At 42.4% G+C, this 20,698-nt stretch overlaps 1 protein-coding gene across 18 annotated transcripts in view; it reads right to left on the reverse strand.

The window, feature by feature from the left end:
* Positions 1-2,150: 2,150 nt before the first annotated feature.
* MAGI1 (membrane associated guanylate kinase, WW and PDZ domain containing 1) overlaps positions 2,151-20,698 on the reverse strand; it is a 631,971-nt gene continuing 613,423 nt past the window's right edge. For 14 of the 18 annotated variants that reach the window (XM_019469800.2, XM_019469789.2, XM_019469788.2 and 11 more), the window contains 5 exons: positions 13,656-13,749; positions 13,450-13,510; positions 12,393-12,536; positions 9,786-9,924; positions 2,151-5,739 (listed from right to left, as the gene is read on the reverse strand). In XM_019469800.2, the coding sequence (XP_019325345.2) occupies positions 5,006-5,739; positions 9,786-9,924; positions 12,393-12,536; positions 13,450-13,510; positions 13,656-13,749 (1,172 nt within the window). In that variant the 3' untranslated portion in view covers positions 2,151-5,005. Of the gene's footprint in view, positions 5,740-7,634; positions 7,724-9,785; positions 9,925-12,392; positions 12,537-13,449; positions 13,511-13,655; positions 13,750-20,698 lie in introns of all 18 variants that reach the window. The other 4 variants (XM_019469799.2, XM_019469795.2, XM_019469796.2 and 1 more) reach the window with 1 other exon arrangement.

Raw genomic sequence — 20,698 nt, forward strand, 5'->3', positions numbered from 1 at the left:
ACAGGTAAGAATTAGCAACCTTTCTGAGCTATTTTCTCTTCAAGGCTATGATCCATTGAGATCAGACTTTATTCCCTGAGATATAAATATACTTAAAAGGACAGTGCTTGTAGGTGGATAGAGTTCCAGGCTGTGCAGATCAAGTCCTTATTTCCTCAAGAGATGTGACAATGGAGACTTTCCAGTTAGGTAGAACAGTGATAGAGTAGACGGCAGTTGTCACATGTGACACTTGAGTATTTACTGTTCATAACACCTTGCTTCAATGCATGTGCTTTCAAAAGGATCTTGTGTTTTGGACCCAGCATTCCTCTAACACTCAGGTTAGAGAAGAAAAACCACCCTACTCCAGCTCCTAATGAAGAACACCACGCATCAATATATTGTTGAGTTGTACTCGTCAAAAAAATGTTCACAAAAGCCCTGTTCCTGAGAAAACACCCCAAATAATTGCATTGGAAAGGCCTGAGTTTTGTCACTTCCTTTCTTAGGAGCTTGTAATGATGCAGATTTCAAAAGCAGGAGAATCTTACCGTGCCGAACACCCACAATGCTGATGATGTTGCCTGATTATAAGACAAATCACCTTGAGGAACTTCCTTTGACGATTAATGCAGACCATCAAAGGTGGTCTTGGATTGGCCATCAGCAGGAAAAGTCCAGCTGTATTATCCAGCTCTAATTGAGTCCCAGCACATTCTTTTTAGTGTGACTATTTATGGCAGGCAAGGAACTTGTGGGATGTAAGGGCTTTACAAATAGCTTCAATGATCAGGTAAGCCAGGGCCCACTTATAGGTGCCATCTTTAACAAAAGAGATACGAGGGAAGTGAACAGTGTCCGTAATTACCATGCTGGTGACAAAATAAAGCAAAATACAGCAAAAGAGATGGACTGTAGGAAGGCCTATTATTAAACACAATACCTTTCTGAATGCCCAGGAACCTAGGTTCTATATGAAAGCCCTAACATCTAAGGCATACCAAAGGAACAATGTGTATGTGTGAAGGAAATTGGAAGGTCATTGGAAATGACACGATCAGTGAGGACACACGTCAAAGCTTTTCATCTGATAGGACTAGTTAGGCTCACGTCTAACTCCGCTTTATATCTCTAGCTCTAAAAGGTATGCTTTGAGATTATTTTCATCTTAATCTTCATAGCACAGCATTTCGGTTTTAGATTTTATGCTTCACAGTTATGCTTGTGAAGTAGCATGGGCCACACTCTTCATCACCTTTGGAATTAAAACAGAAGGACTTCTTCCTCATTTTAATAAAGTGAGAATAGATTTCTTCATTGGAAAATAAACCAGGACAATGGAAAGAGAACAGCCACTACCAGGCCGAAATCCTCCTCCTCCAAAAAAGAAAAAAAAAAGTTTTTTAAAATGTTTGTTTTTGAAAGAGAGAGACAGAGTGAGAGTGTGAGCAGGGAAGGGGCAGAGAGAGACAGAGAGACAGAGAGACAGAGAGAGAATCCGAAGCAGGCTCCAAACTCTGAGCTGTCAGCACAGAGCCGGACATGGGGCTCAAATCCACGAGCAGTGAGATCATGACCTGAGCCGAAGTCAGACCCTTAACTGTCTGAGTCACCCAGTGGCTCCCCCGCAAAGTTTCTTTAGGATCATCTACTGAAGATCGTTCTGATGGCCAGAGGTGTGCTAAACACTTTGCATTTCATTCTTACCAACTCTGAGATATGCCTGTTTGAAGAGGAAAGTGAGGCTTAAGAAGGGGTTAAGGAACTTGTTCAAGATCACCGTTAGGAAGTGAGAAGCACATGGCTTAGCAGGTCTTGCCTTTTACCGGGGTTTCGAGATATACTGTGCTGTTCAAGCTTCAGGTACATTCGAATTAGCTGGGGGTCTTGTTAAAGGCACAGCCCGACTCAGGAGGTCTAGGGTGGGCCTGAGATTCTGCATTTTTAATACACAGTCCAGTGATGATGAGGCAGGTGGTCCACGGACCACACTTTGAGTAGCAAGGCACTGGACTACTGCTGCAAAGGCATAATTCCTTCCCTTTCAAAAGAACGACATGCATTGGGTCATTGCACTGAGTTGGAGCCAGACACCCTCATTTGATTACTTGACCGTGATACACTTGAGACAACGCAGAGACAAGAAAGATTTCAATCCAGAAGCAATAGTGGTTATGGAATGCATACATTTCCATGTATTTTTACAGTAAAAATGCATTAAAAAATCTTTCACAAAAGAAACTTAAAAAATACAAGTAGGGTGTTGAGTTCTCCCCCACCCCCCCAACCAACATTCTTTCAGGCATCAACTGTGTAACGGGTGGGTGGGGGATTCTTCAATGGTTTGATTTAATCATACAAAATACTCATCCATCATCTCTCATCAAGACATTTACATGAAGTGGGGGATTAGGGAAAGTAGGCTCACAAGAATCCGTCTCCAATCTAAGGTTACAGTAGTTCAGAGAAAACTAGATCTTTCTGCTTAATGCATAGTCCCTGTACAGTACAGTATTCCCAAAGCAAATCTGATGTGTGGCAGTCAGAGGAAACTGTCACATCAAGTCTTCACGGACTGGTGAAGACTAAGCCCAGGTGGGTAGCACACAGATTTTAAAATGTCAAATATCACCTCTGACGACAAGAAAGACATTAAGTTGTTAATTTCATGACGTACTCCCCCAAATCCACCTTGATTTCATTTATTTAAAACTCTGGACCACAAGCGAGAGCATCGATCATTTAACATCACAGATTTTGCTAGAAACAGCGAGAAAATTCCTGGCAGTGGAGCCTTAGGAATAAAATCCCCATGTGGGCTCCTAGGAACCTGATGAAAAAGAATGCCATTATTCAGTCGTGTTCTCCCTCGGCCTCCCTACCACAGCTCAATGCTTGCTTCGCGTGGAAAACTGATAATAAAGATCGCGGTCACAGACCCTTTTCCTCCTTTGCAGCTACAGAATGTACACGGTCTCTGTTCCAGGAAAGGAACTAGTTTTGTACATGTCCACACAGCTATAGGGACTCATTCTATGTTATGTATAAACCCATAAGTCAAATAAAGCTATGAACAATGTGATATTTATATATGCATAGTGTTTTATAAAAAGATTGGCCCACATACTGCTTTTCATCAATACAGAAAGAGCATTAAGTCCATAGCACACGGCAAGAAATGAGTGAAGAACAGAACAGAGAATGCAAACAGAGCTTAATAATTCACAAGCAGGCTCCCCATGGAGGAAATGATGGTATCCAAACCGACTAAAGCTTTAGAGAATTACTTATATTGTCTCCCATTTTAAAACAGCTTTACATACCTGATTTAGATTACATTAAAATATATCCCAATGAATCAATTTGTTCCATATTCAGAAATATAAACACGTATCACATTCCTCACAGCTAAATTTTTTGTCATAAATTCTCTTTTATACAAGAAAAAAAGGCAACAGTTGTTTTTTTTTTTTTTTAAACAGGCTCTATTAATTACAATTTTTAACTCTGTACACACAAGGACTGACTGGTTTTCTCCATTTTTTTTTCCTTTTTCATTGTTTCCTTAAACAGTACCATGAGAACAACAGTGATTGACTTGCAAAGTTGTGTGTCTGTATGGGAAATGCGAAACAGTACTACAGAAATACACAATGCATCCTAAGCAGCGGTTTGCTGTAGTGGTCCAACAGGTACAAGCAAACGTTTTGGCTCAGCTAGGCAGTAATCCATTTCAACCACATCCTGGGGCTATGAGCCGACCCAACCGCACCTCCTGCGGGATTGCAAAAGAATGGGTCATTCTAAAAAGAAAAAAATTGTTATGCTTTGTTCTGCTGTCCAAAGACTCAAAGGACAGGGTCATGAGGGCAGAGGTTTGCCAACTCGATCTAGAGCCACTGGGACTGTGTCTTGCTTTCCCTTTCAGTCATCCTGGAGACTTTTATTAGGGTTTCAAAGGGAAATGGGCATTTCTAAGAAGAAGCACCCCGAACCCTCACTTTAAATATCAACAGAGAGGTAACTTCCACCAGCGCTCATTCCCTTGCCCCCAGTTGGGCTTACGCTACACAGGGGGGAACACACTTTCTGTATGGAGGATTCTCATGGTTCCCTCCCACTGGGCACATGGCTCCCCATTCGATCCACTATTTGGCCTCAAATCAGACAAGACAACACAGGTGTTCACTGTCGGTTCCTTCCGGTAGTTGAGCAAAGCTGTGGTGGTGCTGCCTTAATGAGATCTTATCGGATATTGGTGATACTAATGAACCTGATCATCTATCCGTGCTTGGGCTATGTCTGGGCAACGGCGGCCAACCTTCTCCTCTCTGTGCCTTTCTATGGCCAGGGAGAGTACAAACTGTTTTCTGAACCAACTATGACTCGAGAAGGCAACATTTCTTTGTGCTGTGTAGTTTAGCTATAAATATCCTTCATTTGCAGTAGTAGTCTCTTCATACAGTTTAATTTTAGGATCATTGACAATCCTAATCTGTCCCAAAGAGTCCTCAGCTTCTACAAATATAACTTTTGCCTTTTTGCTCTTTTTTTCAAGAAAAACTCCTAAACTACAGGATAGCACTACATCACTACCTAACAATCTACATCAAATTAATTAAACTTAATCAATTATTTCCCTTAGAGAAAATGATCAACAGTCCTATTTAACCAGGAGAGAAAAAGACTGCCCCCCATAAGGGAACGATTCTTGACAATTCTACAGGTCACGTAGAAACAAAATTTATATCCCTTCGGGGCAGCATTTGGCAAATAATTTCCAAAAAAAGTATGCATTTAAAAATACTTTCTTTAATATTATACATCAGGCACAACACTTTTCATATATATATATATTTTTTCTTTTTTCTTATAAGATTTCAAACGCATAAAATGTTTGTTGCTATTATAGGATCATCGGGGGTCAGACGCTTCCTCAAGGTAAGAAACTAAATTATTTCACGTTTGTGACCTTCCTCTTAGAACCTTTGACACGGTAAAGGTTGGAATGTGCCTCGGAGTCTCAGATACTGAGGTCGGTGCTACATTCTTTGTAAGGTCGCCTTCTCTGCTCGGGGGCGTGTCTGGAGCTTCTGCCCGCGTCCTGTTTCAGACTGGGCTCTTCCCTCTCTCGGTGGCCGACCCTGTCCTCCCTGCCCCTCTTCTCCAGGGAGCGCTCGCGCCTGCGCTCGGTGGACTTGGCCCTGCGCTCCGGCGAGCTCCCTCTCCTCCGCTCCGGGGACCGCGTGTGATCCAAGAGTCTTTCGAGGGAGCGCCTCCGACGGCTGGGCGAGCCGTCCCTCCTGCGGGTGGGCGAGCGCTCGCGCCTCCGCTCCGGAGACACGTCTCGTCTCTTCTCGTGCTTCTCCCTCCTCTCCAGAGTGGTGTCCGCGCTGCGGGTGCCTTCTCTGCGCTTCTCCGGGGACCTCCTCTTGGGGCCATTGGGCACCGGCCGCTCCGGGGGTGCCTCTCTGCGTCCCTCCGCTGCCCGGTCTTTGGGTCGGCAAGCCCCGCTGTCGGGTTTTCTAGAAGTTCCGTTCCATGTGTGATGCTCAGTGGGGTGTCTGATATACTCTCTGCTGCCTTTTGGGTCTCTCACGTGTGCCCGCTTTTCCCCATGCGGTGATGATTTGTGAAGATCGGGTGGGTAACTGGACTCCAATGACGGATGTGGTCGGCGGTCGGGGGGCGCGGCCCTCACTTCCGGAACACCTTGTGCCCCGGCGGCGGCGGGGCCGAGGCGGTCGCTGCTGGGGTCTGCCGGGAAAATACAGGACAGCCACAGTTTGGTACGGCAGGGCCTTCAGCCCCTGTCCCCACTCCCACGCCTGAGCTCTCATTAGTCACAACAAACAAATAGCTAGCTGTTAAAGCAGGCAGGGCCAAAGCCAACTGACTCTCGGTGAAGAATGACTGCAACCACGAGGGTTACGCACTTAGTTCTTGTGGCTTTCGGCCTCTGGCTACTGTTGGCTGTGCTCAGGGCAGAGATCGTTAAGGAGCTCACAGCCGTCAGTGGGGACTCCAGTCTTGCAAGGCACAACCCAAACAGGGTAATCCAAAAGTACCAGAACATCCCACCCTAACTATCTCTTGCTCTGCCTTCCCCACCCACTAACCCTTGCCCCCTGCCCACCCTTCTTGCCCCCCTCCCAGCCCCCACAAAACATTCTTTTCTATAAAGAATACTTATTTTATCTTGCTTAAAGATACTCTAGGTTATTGACCTGGAAGGGCATGAGGGAATTTTGGGGAGTCTATATTTTGATCAGGGTCATTAAATGGGTGTATAGAGAGGTTAAAAAAAAAAAAAAAAGCCTGTGCGGTACGCTCAAGCTCTATGCGTTGTACTGCATGCAAAGTATACTATTTTAAAACACTTCTCTTAAAAAAGAAAAAATCCAGGGTGTCGGGCAAAGGGGATTATAGAGGCAACGCAGCCGGATGTTGATGACTGGGACAGGTGACGGGTAATGTGAGGGTCCATTAAACATTCTACCTTTGTGAATTGTATTCAATACTTTTCTCTAATTTTGGGTTATGTTTAAGAAATTATTTTTAAAATGTGGGGTTTCCTGACAAATGAAAGGGAGTGGAATAGAGGTTGACATTAGAGGGGGTGCAGATGAAATCTTTTAGAGGTACTTTCCTTAGTATTAGACTACACAAGGCAGCCATAATTGCATCCGGGGGGCTGTGGAGTCACTGGACTGCTCCTTACAACATCAAGGCATCTATAGTTTAAAGCACAACAGCCCATGGGGGCTCCTATTTATTATTAAACAATTTGAAATGACACAGCAGATGTTTTAGGTTGCATCCGGAAATTATGAAAGCTCTTTTCAAAGCAGGGATGCTCTGTTGCAACTAACACGGTAACACACATCGTAGGATTCCAGGCAAGACCCTGGAAACACCAGAAACAACGTGCTGCCGTGTGGAGGGCAAGCCAGGGTGATGCAGGGATTGCGGGACCTCTTTTTAAGGATTTCGTGAGGCAACAAGGTCGACACGAAACAGTCTGTTTCATGAAAGATGTCCCAAAACCTAGGGTGGGTTTTGGTAGTAACAGGAATATAGCCTACAGCAGGGTTTGTAAATTTTCTGTAAAGGCTTTGCCGGCTGCATAGTTTGCCGTAACTACTTAAGTGCAACTCCGGTGTAAAAGCAGCGGTAGCCAACACATAAAAGAAATGGGCGTGGCTAGGAGCCCATAAAACTTTACTTAGAAAAACAGGCTCTGGACAGGATTTGGACTCTGGGCCGTAGTTTCCCAGGAGCTAACTGAGTGAGTAGAAAATGTCGTCCCTCTGTCTAACAAAGCCTTGCTGACCTAGGGGAGGGCCCTGTGATACGAGGCTTGTTCTTTCTGTTAGAATTAACACAAACAGGAGCTTATGGAAACATTTTAAGATTTGGGTATGGGTAGGTGCTCTATGCTCACTCTCATAAATCTAACCTTGGGCTTTCTTACACCTACTTTTAAGGTAAGGGAGAGCAAGACTTCAATAGGGGTCAGCGGTGTACTTACAATTCAAAGAACGCAGGGTGCTCAGAATGAATTGCCAAACATATCAAAATAGAGCTAAGCAGAAGCAATGAGGAAATTAGGCCACAGCACAGAAACACCTAGTATTGATTGAGCTACAAACCGTAGTTTGATTATGGCCCATAAGGTAGAAGCAAGCCTCCCCGAGCTTTTCATTTCTCATACATGCAGCGATATTAGGAGGTATCATCGCTGTAGAAGGGAGGGCCCAGCACCAAGAACAGTCAGACAGAAAGAGAAAGAGAGAAAGAGAAAAAGTTGAACATTTAGATTCCCTATAACACAGAGGAAAGAAAAAAAATCTGCATTTGTTAACATGGGGCAAAGAGAGTTTATTTGTCCAGTCAGACAGTCTAAGGCAACACTCAAATAAGGCTGCAGAGACCGCAATCGAACAGTGACATTTTTCAGACAGCCATATAAGGTGACTCAAGAACCCAGACAATGGATGCATCCTTTTTTCTTTTTCTTTTTTTTTTTTTTTCAAACAACTGGAACAATGACAAGCTGGCATAGAGGAGTGCATTAACAATAAACAACAGAAGACCAGAGGTCCCTCCCTCCCCCCACCCGAAGACCGCGGCAGTTAAATTAAGTACAAAAAACTCATTACAAAAATAGCCTCACAGAGAAGCAGGTTCCAATCAAGTCAGAAAAATATTGGAACTTAACATATTATAACCCATTTGTGACTCTAATCAATAGAGAGATTTAGTCCAAATGACGCATGAGACATTACAGCAGCACAACTCTGGCATGTTCAACCCTTCTTGGAAAAATGAGTATTTAAAGGATCTTTATTTTTAGCCCAAAGAACATTTGTTAGTGTTGGATTTTCATCCTCAGTGCAACAGACATAGGTTTTGAGAAGGTACACAGGTTATTGACGATGATTCTCAAATGAAATATCACATCCAACAGAAGCATAGGGAAGACAGAAAGGGAGACAATGTTACACAGTTTCAGTGGCATCGATACACCTATGGTCAGAGGTTTAGCACAGTGCACAGCTGTGACGTCTTCATGTTGTCAAAATACCTCCCCTGTGGTTGGCCTTGTCTAAAGGGGCCTCATCGGATTTCCTCCCTCCTCCCACCTTGGGCCCCTTGTAGTCTACACCTGTATGAGTGTCCAACACCTGGGAAGACTGTCCTTCAAAGGAGTTCTCCTTTTCTTTGAGCTGCCTCTGAATTAAGGATCTGATCAAGTCCAAAATGCAACTGGGAATTGTGCAGAATGACTTTCAGAAAAGAGGGTGATAACAGATCAATCCCTAATAAAGGGGACCAACGTATATGGGGACCATTCAATCACAGTTTCTATAGAAACTTTTGTAGACCTTTGGTTGGGAAGAGAAGCCCTACATCTAGGGCATAGATTTTTTTTTTTTTTTTATTTTAAACAAGACTCTCAAATAAATAGGACATAATTATTATAAAATACAGCATTTTGCCATCAGAACACTAAGCTAGGTAAAGATCATTGCTGTTTACTCAAATCATGTCTACACATATGACAAAGGAACTCTATGTATAACCTGGCTTTCCCCATAGGAAAGGTATAGTAACATGTTTCCCTCATGATGAGCACTGGGAATCTATTTCATCCTTTTTCATCTAAAAACATATGGCTAATATATCAACAGTTTCGTTTGTTTTAGAGTAGTGGGCTCAGGTGGTCTGATTGGGGGTAGGGACCAGCAAGGGGGGGGGGGATGCGGAAGTGTCGTATACAGAGCATAAAGGAGGTGAGCAAGGCCCCCAAATCATCTCAAAATTTCACACCTCTTCAGTAAAAACATCAAGAAACCAAAAAATAAAACAAACAAAAAAAAAGAGAGAGACAGAGAGAGAGAGAATTGTGCCTCAACATATCACTCAGGAAACCTGCTTTCCTGCTTCTGAAAAGGAGTATAGTCATTTTTGTGCTAACAATTGGATCTGAGAAACAGTTTGGCACAGTTCAAACAAACATTCCTTCACTCTTGGTGGGACTAGACAGAATGTTCTCTCTGATTATCAGAAAGGGGCTATAAAGATCTTGTCTTAGGCCACGTCCCAGTCCACGTAAGCAAGCAAGAGGATGAAATGTGTAGAGATTTCAGAACAAGCGAGGCAAATAATCACATGGTGCGAAAGGCTGGTAAGACACTGGTGAACAGGGGGAAACAAAAAGACTTTCCTGCTGTAGTTCTGGAGACAAATTCATGGAGTCATGCCAGGGAAGGAAGGGATGTTTTCATAGTTTGACCCACCATATTCTGGTACGGAGCCGTCTCCCCGCTTCAGAAACAGACGCACCCTGCGGCCACCATTCTTAATCAGTTCTATAGCCCGAGAATGCTTCATGTTTTTGGTGGTCTCGCCATTGATCTCTAAGATTTCGTCACCGATCTGCCAAAGAGAGGACAAAATGAGAAGATCGCAAAGGGCTTCACCGGCCGCTGAGGTGCTCTAAGATATAAAGTTCTTCCATTTACTGATTTACTAAGTATTTATGGAGTCTAGTCCAGAAAATCTTCTGTTGCATAGTCCAGCAGTGAAAGAAACAAAAGCCTTTGCCCTCATGGAGATGAAATTCTAATGGGAGAAAGACAATTAACAAGAAAATTAGAGAAAAATGTGTAGGTTAGAAAGTGCAAGTGTTAAGAGAAAAAAATAAAACAGTACGGAAAATGTTAATTAACATTTTTTTTTAACTTTTATTTTTGAGAGAGAGAGAGAGAGAGAGAGTGCGAGCAAGGGAGGGAGGGCAGAGAGAGAGAGAGGGAGACAAAGAATCTGAAGCAGGCTCCAGGCTCCAGGCTCCAAGCTGTCTGCACAGAGCCCGACACGGGGCTCGAACTCACAGTCTGTGAGATCATGACCTGAGCCGAAGTTGGATGCCCAACCAAGTGAGCCACACAGGCACCCCTCCTTCCTTTTGAATGTGGGCTGGAATTAGTCACTTGCTCCTAACAAAAAGAATATGGCAAATGTGATGTGATATCCGTTCAAAGATAAGGTTACAAAATACTTTTGGCTTCTGTCTTATGTGCCCCCCTTTTTTTTGTCCTCTCACTTGTTCACTCTGACGCATGTGCTGAGCTACCCTACAGAGTCTGTGATAAGGACATGAAGGAGAGGTAGGGCCAACAGCCCAAGGGACACTGAATCCTGCCAGCTGAGCTGTGAGTGAGCTTAGAAGTAACTGCTGCCCGCAGAGAACTTTCTGATGAGAACACAACCATGCCTATACAATGATGCTGCATTTACGATGTGTCAGCTACTATTCTAGGCACCGGAGATAAAGGAGAGAACAAGACAGGCAAGATCCCTGCTCTCAAGGAGCTTATCTTCCAGAAGGCAGAAGAGGAAAAGCACTGGCTTTGGAGATTAAGGTCTTGAATTTGAGTCCTATCACTTGTTAGCTACCAGATCTTGTTCAAATCCTTTAACTTCCTGGAACTCAATTTTTCATCTGTAGAAGGGGATGTTAACAACACATTCCTACCAAGCTGTGAGGACGAAGCTGGCCACTACTGTAAATGTGTCTTGAGAACTATACAGCATTACACAAAATGCCATGGTAAGATTTCACTCCATCAGAAACTTTTTTGACGTAGGCTAACACATGGAAAAGCATAACCAATGTGTGTGAAACTTAAAAGGAAAATAGAGTTTATAGATTTCTTTGTATATGTACAAATTGTACATGTATATGCATTAAAAAAGAATACACAAGAAACTGGTAATATAGTCTGACTTTGGAAACTGTATTTTTACTATGCACTATTTTTCACTAATTTTTTATACCCATATGCATGGTCTACTTTCTCAATTAAAAAAAAAAAAAACGCTCAAAGGGGCACCTCAGTGGCTCAGTCGGTTAAGCGTCTGATTCTTGATTTCAGCTCAGGTCATGATATCACAGTTGGGGGGTTTGAGCCCCGTGTTGGGCTCCACGATGACAGAGCAGAGCCTGCTTGAGATTCTCATTCTGTCTCTCAAGAATAAATAAATATTTAAAAAATGTTCATTAAAATTCAATCTGTAGAAATTTAACAAGCAAGAGACTATGCCTCATATACAAATATCAAGTTCCCTACCTTTGGTCACTTTTTTCCCTCTTTCTGCTCTGGACCAGCTTCGTGCACTTTTTTCCTTTCCTGACCTGACCGTCTTGATTCCTCTTCATTTGTAGCAAACTGCTCCCTATGCATACGCTTCAATCTACGTGACCTATCCATTTTTTTTAAGCCATCTAATCCCCGCCCCCCCAGAAAAGTGACACATGCATACACAGTAACAGATACCAGATTCCTAAAAAGAAGAGAGTGATCTTTTGGCATGTGTAGATTTAAAATTTGCAACTCTGACTACTGCAGAGAGACTGTGAATGTTCCCGCTTGGAGATGTGGGGCCTTTCCTGAGGCAGAGTCGACCTGCTCCTGAGGCTAAAGTAAGACCCGGTGACTAGCAGGACACTGAATGGAGCTCACCACCCAGAACCTACAAGACTAGAGGGACTTCCTGCTCTCTATGCATCCTGGTAAATCCTAGGATTTGCTGTGAAATGACGCGCTTACCATATGAGATTAAGTAGAAGAACTACGGACACAGGACTGATTTTTACTTCAGTAAGTTTGCATGTAATTCCAATTCTTCATTCATCCCTGAACAATCAGAAGGGCTCACCTAACTTTAGCAGTTACCATCAACTATGCTTTAGGGAGAAATACACCCTAGGCGGGAGTCATGCATTTTAGAGTGTTCTGAAAGCAGTATGAAATGTAGTTCTCAGGAACAAGAAGGTTCTAGCCACATCATGTCAAAAAGCCACTGGAGAGGACTTATTTTTCCAGACTCCTCTTCCTACTTACCCTCATCTTTCCACACCTTTCTGCTGGACCATCCTCTGCTAAGCGCAGAACATAGAGGTCCATGTTATATTCTCGGCCCCCTCGAAGACTAAAGCCAAATCCCTTGGCTCCTCTCTCTAGTTCCACAGTGTAAAAATCTTGCTCCTATTTAAAAAATGAAATGCAGTCATTCAGGGGAGAACGCATACCCACACATATTTCTTCTTCACATCGCTTCCCAAATATGCTCCGAAATGGTGATCTGACACAAAGGCACCGTCTCTATCCCTCTTTTGGTGATTCTCAGCTGTTTATTAACATTCATTCATCTGACATATTCGCAGATGCAGAATCTGAAGACATTTCATGAGTGTGCCTGCCGACCGCACACCAACAGACGTGTGTTAAAATTTAATCAGTGAGGCCACGCATCGTTATTTGTGGCGGGAAAACTCATTACGTGGTGCCATTCTGCACAGGCCTCCCTGCCACGTGCCTGGAAAACAGCAGCGGTGTCTATGACCAGGATGCCAAGAGCGACCGCCTCCCATCTGAGGAGTGGTTCCCACCCAGGATGAGGAGGAGCTCGAGTGAGTTAGTGAATCCATAAACGGATTACTCCCAAGTTTCCTTCACCTGCATATTAGCGCATTCTCTCCTACCACCCTGCCAGACAGGTAGCTAGCTCTCCGGGTCTCACCTGAAATTCCCACGTCTGGGAAACACCTTAACAAAAAAAGACATCTCTTGGCATAAATACAGGCATGAATACCCCGAGTAGCGATTAGCACTTTTGCTCTTTCTCTGATGGCCAGTCCTTGAGATAAGTGCGGTTCTTTCTTTCTTTCTTTATTTTTCCCACCTAGAAGAGGATATCTAGGAATGTTTTGCAAAGGTAGTAACAGAAAATGTCATTTCCTAGCCAGCTAAATGTGAGCTCATATTTGGTACATCCTCTCACAAAAGGTTATTTATTTTAATTGGGGGTACCTTATAAAAGATAGCTCGTAAAAAATAGCTTCAGAAAGTTGGAAGGAAATGTACTAAGCAAACAGAAAAAAAGAAGAATGGCCCTCACCTGTGTTGCCTGGGGTGCTTTGAACTCAAACTGAGATTCCGGCTTTGGTTTGGTGGTATTCCTGCCAAAGCGAGAGAGAGAAGCGTAAAAGCAAAGCAAACCATGAAACTGAAGGGAAGAAAACAAAGTCAAGGATGAGTATCATCAGATCAGGAGTTAGTTGTTTCCCCTTAAAACTAACAAAAGCAACCAAAGTTATGTCTGACCTGGTCTCCTGGGCCCCTTGCTGAGAAGGGGCGTGTGTGGTGGTGATGGTGGCAATCTTCTCTGCGTTGGTCAACAAAGTGGCATTTGAGGACTCTGCAGGGAGAGGGAGAGAGAGCGCAGCAGAATGAGGGCCCCAGAGGAGAGATCATCAAAGCAGGAGGTATGCAGAAGTCCCACATCTGAGTGACACGCCTGGTTTCCCTATCACTGTTTGAAACCGTCCTGACTGGAATTTCTAAGCAAGAGTTCACAGAACCATTCTAAGATATTCTACGATGTGAGAGCCACGTATGTCCCCATTACCCTCCACCCAACCGACATCCCCGCAAATGAACGGAGAAGTGTGCCCCCGAAATGCTTCCCTAAAATTGTAACCGAGGGAAGTGTCTCTCCCTCCCTGACACTTAAAAATGGCAGCCCCTTCAAAACACGGCACCACACTGGCATTACTGCCCCAGGATTGGACGGACTAATAACAAACGTCTCTATTACTGTTTCCTGCAATTTATCAGCAATATTGAGCAGAGTCCGCTTGATTTCCTCATGTGAATATTACAATCAGAAGTGTGCTAACATCTTGATAACTACACACACACACACACATCTACCTTCCTCCCCAGTGCTTTTAATGAAGCACAACTGAAAATGTAGACTTCTACACAGATCTCGTCTAGAATCACTGATGAAAAATTAATTTTAAAACCTGCATTACTTAGAGGCAGAGTTTGTAAATAGAAGTTGTATAAATCATGAAGCCACCCTAATGGAATGAATATAATTATATTCTTAGGTAAATTGACTTTCTTCTCCGCTAACCACATTCATAAGCAACTTCATTAATCTCTAGAAGTCTGGAGATCCAGAATTTGAAAACACTCAAGAGCATGCCCTACAGACTGCACACCAACATGCATGTATTAAAATTTAATCACTTATATAGTAATGGTTATATATTTTTTTACTAATTATTTCTCCATTACGATCAAAGCAGATAGCAAGCAGTTATGAGCAAGCTGCACTTTAGTACTTAATTTTAGGTTGACTATTTGGAACTTGGCATCAATCTTCTCATCAAGAAAATACTACATGTGGTGGTTAGGTTCTAAGATTAGGCTATGAATGCCTATTTAATTAATAGCGGGCAATATAGCCTACAAGTTTCTAGGAGTCCTACAGCTCATAGTAGGCATCTTAATGCTTTCAGAATACATATACCTGCCCATAATGTGTAACAAAGTTTCTATGGGAAAATGTGTTAAGTATTCCCACCTGGGACACCTGGACGATATCTCTCCACTGCAGTCCACTGCAGTGACAATACCTCCCAGAAATCCCAATGACATGTGGTCTGTCCTCCATTTTAATTTCCTAAGGATATTACGCACTTGGGTCTGGCTTCCTATTATTTTATTTCATTGCACACAGTTGTTAAAGTCACGGGCTTGAGATCCAGTCCCCCTTTCCCCACTCATTAGCCATATGTCTTATTTTACTCCTCTGAAAGAAGGGGATGATGACATAATTCCCTTCCCTTTGATAAAAATATTTGAAAAGCTTAGTATAGTACCTGACATATAGTAAGCACTCAATACATTAACTGGACTTATGGCCCTAGCTACCACTCCTAGTTTTTATTTTATGACCGTGGGAACTTAAGTTAAACTCTAAAACGAGGAAGTTGAATTATGATTTTAAGTTTGTATTTCAGCCACAGAGCCTGTGGTTCTCACAGTTGAGGCACAAGATTACTAAGAAAATATAACAGATCAAGTAAATTGTAATGTAATCCAATTCATGTTTTAGGCCAAGTTTCCCATAGTCTGTTTTCACCACTGTTTCTACAGATTCTGAGGGAAAGGAACCTGGGGTCAATTAAGGGTCAGAAATAGTGGCTGAAACAGAGGGAAAAAGTTTTGTGTGTCTGTGCTTTGATTTTCCTCTGAGCAGCCTCAGGTTCTTTACTATGCCAATACGCCTGGCAACCCCGAGCTGGGGAGGTGGTGTTTCTCAGGCTTAATGGGAGGCAGCTTAGCAGAATGGTTAGGAGGTCAGATTCCAGACTCTGACTATCTGGCCGTGTGTACCCCCAGCTCGGCAATTTACTGGCTGGTACTCACGCCAAGTCACTTCAACTTCCTTCGCCTCAGTTTTCTCTTCTGTACACGCATTATATCAGAAGTATCTCAGAAAATCCGTGCAAAGATTAAGGAGAAGACAGTGTTTGGGATAGGGCCTGGCACATGAAAACCATACAAAAGATGATCACCAGATTTTTTATCGGGAACATGGATTTCTGGGATCACAATATTAAAAGCATATTATTGGTACATTTTTATGACTGCAGTTAACGAGCACAACCAAGGTGATTAATCTATGTGATATGCCATCAAGTACACGCACTGTCAGAACAATGGACTAAGAGACTGCACTGCCTGTCAATACGATTCCCCAGAAGTTTCATCAACCCATGTATTGGTCCTTTAAAAAAATTCATATTGCTCACTGTAATTAATTTTATGGAGACTCTCTGGGAAATCACAAGATTGTTCGGGCCATGGGGAAATCATAATCAGGATACCAAAAAGAACGTTTCGTTGTAATTAAAGTGATTGTAATTACTGAATTGTGCAGGAGTTTCCCTTTTGAGTCCTTGTGTGTTTGTGGTACCCAGGGTTTTTCTAGGCAGGTGGGATCCCATTCTGAAACAGTGTTCTCTCTCTCTCTTTTTTTCCTGCTGCCTTCATGATTTGGATTGAAGATTAACTTTAAGCATTAAAAAAATTAACATTTATATGCAAATGCTTTTTTGAGCTAGCTGAATTTCCTCCAACTGCTGTCTTTCTTAAATCTATGAACCGCCACCATTTCTTCATCATTTATGATGCGCCAAAGACTGTGCTAAGTCCATTTCCACTTGTACTACCCCATTTAATTCTTACAACTCAATGAAATAGGTTCAGTTATTACCCCACTTTACAGATGGAGACACTGAGGCTTAGGCAAGGTAGGTAACACGTCCAAAGTCCTCTGGAGAGTCTCACTTTCACGTGTAACAGAATTATGTGTTGGTGTCAGGGAAATCATATTTAATTGGCAAGTGCCTTCATTTTATTGCATAAGCACCACCAACTGTCACAAAACTATACAATATACAAAATGCCCTGCTTTGATTCTACATTTTATGGGCCATCTTCTGAGCACTAAAATAATTTTTAACATGCTCTGGATTTACAGGATGCATTTTGAGTATCAAGAGTTATACTCGGGGGACGTCTGGGTGGCTCAGTCGGTCAAGCGTCCGTCTTCAGCCCAGGTCATGACCTCACTGTTTGTGAGTTCAAACCCCACATTGGGTCCTCTTCTGTCAGCAAAGAGCTCACTTAGGATCCTCTTATCTCCCTCTTTCTCTGCTCCTTCGCCGTTCACATTCTGTCCCTCTCTCAAAAATAATAAACTAAAAAAAATAGTTATACTCGTTTTATTAAACTTTTAACTCTTCACCTAGAATTAAACCAAGACTTTGCGTTGAAATTCTCTCTAGCTTTTTAAATTACAGAGTTGAGGCCCATTATCCCAAATCTATAGCTCCATCCCAAAGCAATACGTGCGCCATATAATGAGGGCCTGATAAAAGAGCATGTGCCAGCACAGTATTATGAAGGGGTGTCAATGTATTTGACTTCTAAAACTCAAAGACAGATGGACAGATTGGCTATTTTTATGACAAATTCCGGCAAGTATCCTACATCCTTTATCAAGCAGTGTCTACACCTACTTCAGCTCTCCCGGAGGAATGAAAATGGGTATTACTACACTTTCCATAGCAATCATGTCTCAAGCAAAGCATATCCTAGCTCTCAAGGCACTGTCACGGTGTTGTGCTCAATCAGGGCACTAACTTCTGACAGGATCTTCTATCTTGGGTTTCAGTATATCTCTATGGCGAGTGATTACAATTCCAGCCTAGTCCCCATGTTAATACCTTTAGCCTCCGTTACAGAATCCACATTACAAAGTCAAACAGATCAACAAAGGATAGAATCGTTCCCTTAAAATATTTCATAAATATTTTAATGCACAAAAACAGATGTAATAAATACCGAAAGGAAGGATTTGAAAATTTGAATCCCATAAATATTTGAAGTTCGGGGAGACCTAAAAAATGTGTATGGTTGAAACCTGTTCCTTTTGCCCTATTGTCTTGCTAGCTATCATATCCACAGAGCCCTCTATTAAGATATTTATACTATTCCATGCCTTTGCCAAGGAAATAGAAATGTCTGGGCTGCCACACTTTACTTCCAATATCAACAAATACTTTGAATCAGAGGGATCTGAAGTACAAACCTAAGACCTTAATATAAGTAATATATTTTTAAGCTTCTAAATATTCATTACCTTGAACTTGATTCAAACTGATGGCTCTGCGTTAGTCTGACTCAGCCAGGGTCTGCCCCGATTAAAGTCTCATTCCCCCCAGATTTCACAGAGTATTTCTATAGAAGGCAAGTGGTAGGAAGCATGTGTGGTTTGACTTGTCAAATTTAAGTTCAGATTCAGTATGTTCAGCTATTCTCTGGGCCTTTCTGCGCTGTCCTTACATATTTACTATCGCTTCCCGTATTTCATAGGAGAAGAAATTCTGCCCCCACTGCACCTCCCACGCTGGTCCCAAAGATAGTAAAAGCAGAGATGGTGAGGACCCCCCAATCTAGGCCTGTCCAAGATCTGTGAAGGCAGGCCTTCTAGGAACATGATAAACTAAATAAAGGAGAGTCATGTTTCTGAGCTTTTGTTGAAGGGAGCCGGTGGGGGAAGGGAGAGGACAGAGAAACATGAGAAGCAGAGTGAGGGAAAGTACAGACTGACATAAGTGAGTTGGAGAAAGTACTAGGTGAACGATGACAAGAGAAAACAATCAGGCAGCAGGAGGGAGGGAGAGAAGTGGATTCTGAGTGGGTTCCAAGCACTGTCTAAAAGACATCTTCCCATCTTCTTAAAGTGCCTCCTAGGGTTTCTGACAATAGCACTCTGGAGAAGACGGGTTTCTAAGAACTTCAGTCTCCTCCTGAGGACCATAGCACAAACTGTCTTTGGGCTATTTGATGAATTAAGCATTAGTGTGAAAGGTGTGAAGGAGAAGAAGTCCCTAACACACCAATCCCTTTTACCTTACAGTCTAGCACATCCAACACACCTTCCCAGACAGGAAGTGGATCTGCCATGTGTTTCTTTCCCATTATCAAGCCACAAGGTCACTGTGTCTCCCGGGTGTTGGCAAACTTCTCCTGGATTTGCATCTCCTGGATGTTGGATTGCTCTGACATCTCTCCAGAAACCCAACTCCCCTGCTTCAATTTTAATTTGTAAGATGGCCATTTTTGGCTCCATTAAAAAGATGAACATCACAAATCTATCCTCTGTTAGACCTGATTTCCTTTACCTGGTCTCTGAAATTTACAAAGTAATGGACGAAGGGTTTTATTATCATGGCACTGAATTCCTGCAATATTTTGGGATGAAATCACACCCTGGGCAGCACAAATCAGTCCTCAAGTACACTGTATGAGTTTTAATGTTTACTTTCTCCCTACCAAGAGAGTGTGGGATGTGTCTCTCTGAATTTTGTATTAAGTACTGAAGTTTAAAAAATGTCTTTTTATTGGCAATTGCTACTGGATAATTCATCTTGAACTATATTTTTTTGTGTTCAAGTTTTCCGAAACTATTCTCCACTGCATTAAGTCAACACCTAGTATGTGCACAGTAGGATAAAGTGCTTCTGCATATTTATATCTTTCCTGACTTCAAACTCTTTTTCTAGGCCCTTCCTTCAAGGAGTACTTTCCTTCCTTCCTTCCTTCCTTTTTTGGACATTATCATTCCCACACTAAGACTGACCAGTATAGACATAGCAAGTCAAGGCCTGTGTCCTGTTTTTTTAAATTAGTTTTCTGAAATCTCTGTAGGGCATGTACATCAATATATCTAAATTTATATACTACATTTGGCTCTCTCACTAAATTTTTCTGGCTTCCTTCATTCTTTCCATTAGAAACCTATGTTCTATTAACTTGTGATCACATTCCTAAACTGTAATTGCCTTCCAGAGTGGTGAACTGGCAGAATGGACTCCTGACCACACGGTAAATTACTAACCATGCATCTGAGGCCGGGTAAAGGAGATGAGCAATCAAGAAGCTATTTTTTCCTCCACATTTGAGTTGGGTATTTTTGGTTCAGAGGAAATTCTCTGCTCTTAGAACCAACAATTTTCAAATATTTATTGTTTGGTTTGGGATTTATTTTTTTCTCAAAGGCACAATTTACACCACTTGAATTTTAAACTAAAAAGGATCACCTTCTAACAATTACAAAATACTCCTTTGGGGGGCACGTGGCTGGCTCAGTTGGCAGAGCATGCAACTCTGAGTCCCACACTGGGTGCAGAGATTACTTAAAAATAAAATCTTAAAAAAGATTCATTTGGTGAATTACTTCCAATAAAATCTCTGATTTTCTTATTTTACAGATCAGTGACAGGGATTTTTATCACTCTATCTCCATAAACCACATTCTCCTCTTGAGAAACACTGACTTTAGAATATAGATTTTATTTTATAACACATGTATAGTAACAACACCACCACCACCAAAAGACATTGAAACACCGGAGACAAGTATCACTCTCCTCCCAAAAGCAAAGTCTGCTGAGAATGAAGTCAATATTCAGGACTAAATTCCCTGAAGAATCTATACATAGTGACATCAGTGTATCAACTTCATTTTTATTAAGAATAATGAATATTGATATTTCCTGCTATACAGCTTTATTTTGTAGGGGGCTGTCCTATATACTGTAGGATGTTTAGAAGCATTCCTGGTCTTTCCCCACTAAATGACCTTAGCACCCACTCCAGACAGTGTGCCCAATGTCCCCTGGGGGGCAGAATCACCAGTGGTGTAAAATAAACCAGATTTGAATTAATAACCAAACAAACTAACAAATAAGAACAGGCCTACTTTAATGCAGATATAACCT

The sequence above is a fragment of the Panthera pardus genome, unplaced genomic scaffold (assembly GCF_024362965.1).
Source record: "Panthera pardus isolate Hobbes unplaced genomic scaffold, ASM2436296v1 HiC_scaffold_8, whole genome shotgun sequence".
NCBI classification, from domain to species: domain Eukaryota; kingdom Metazoa; phylum Chordata; class Mammalia; order Carnivora; family Felidae; genus Panthera; species Panthera pardus.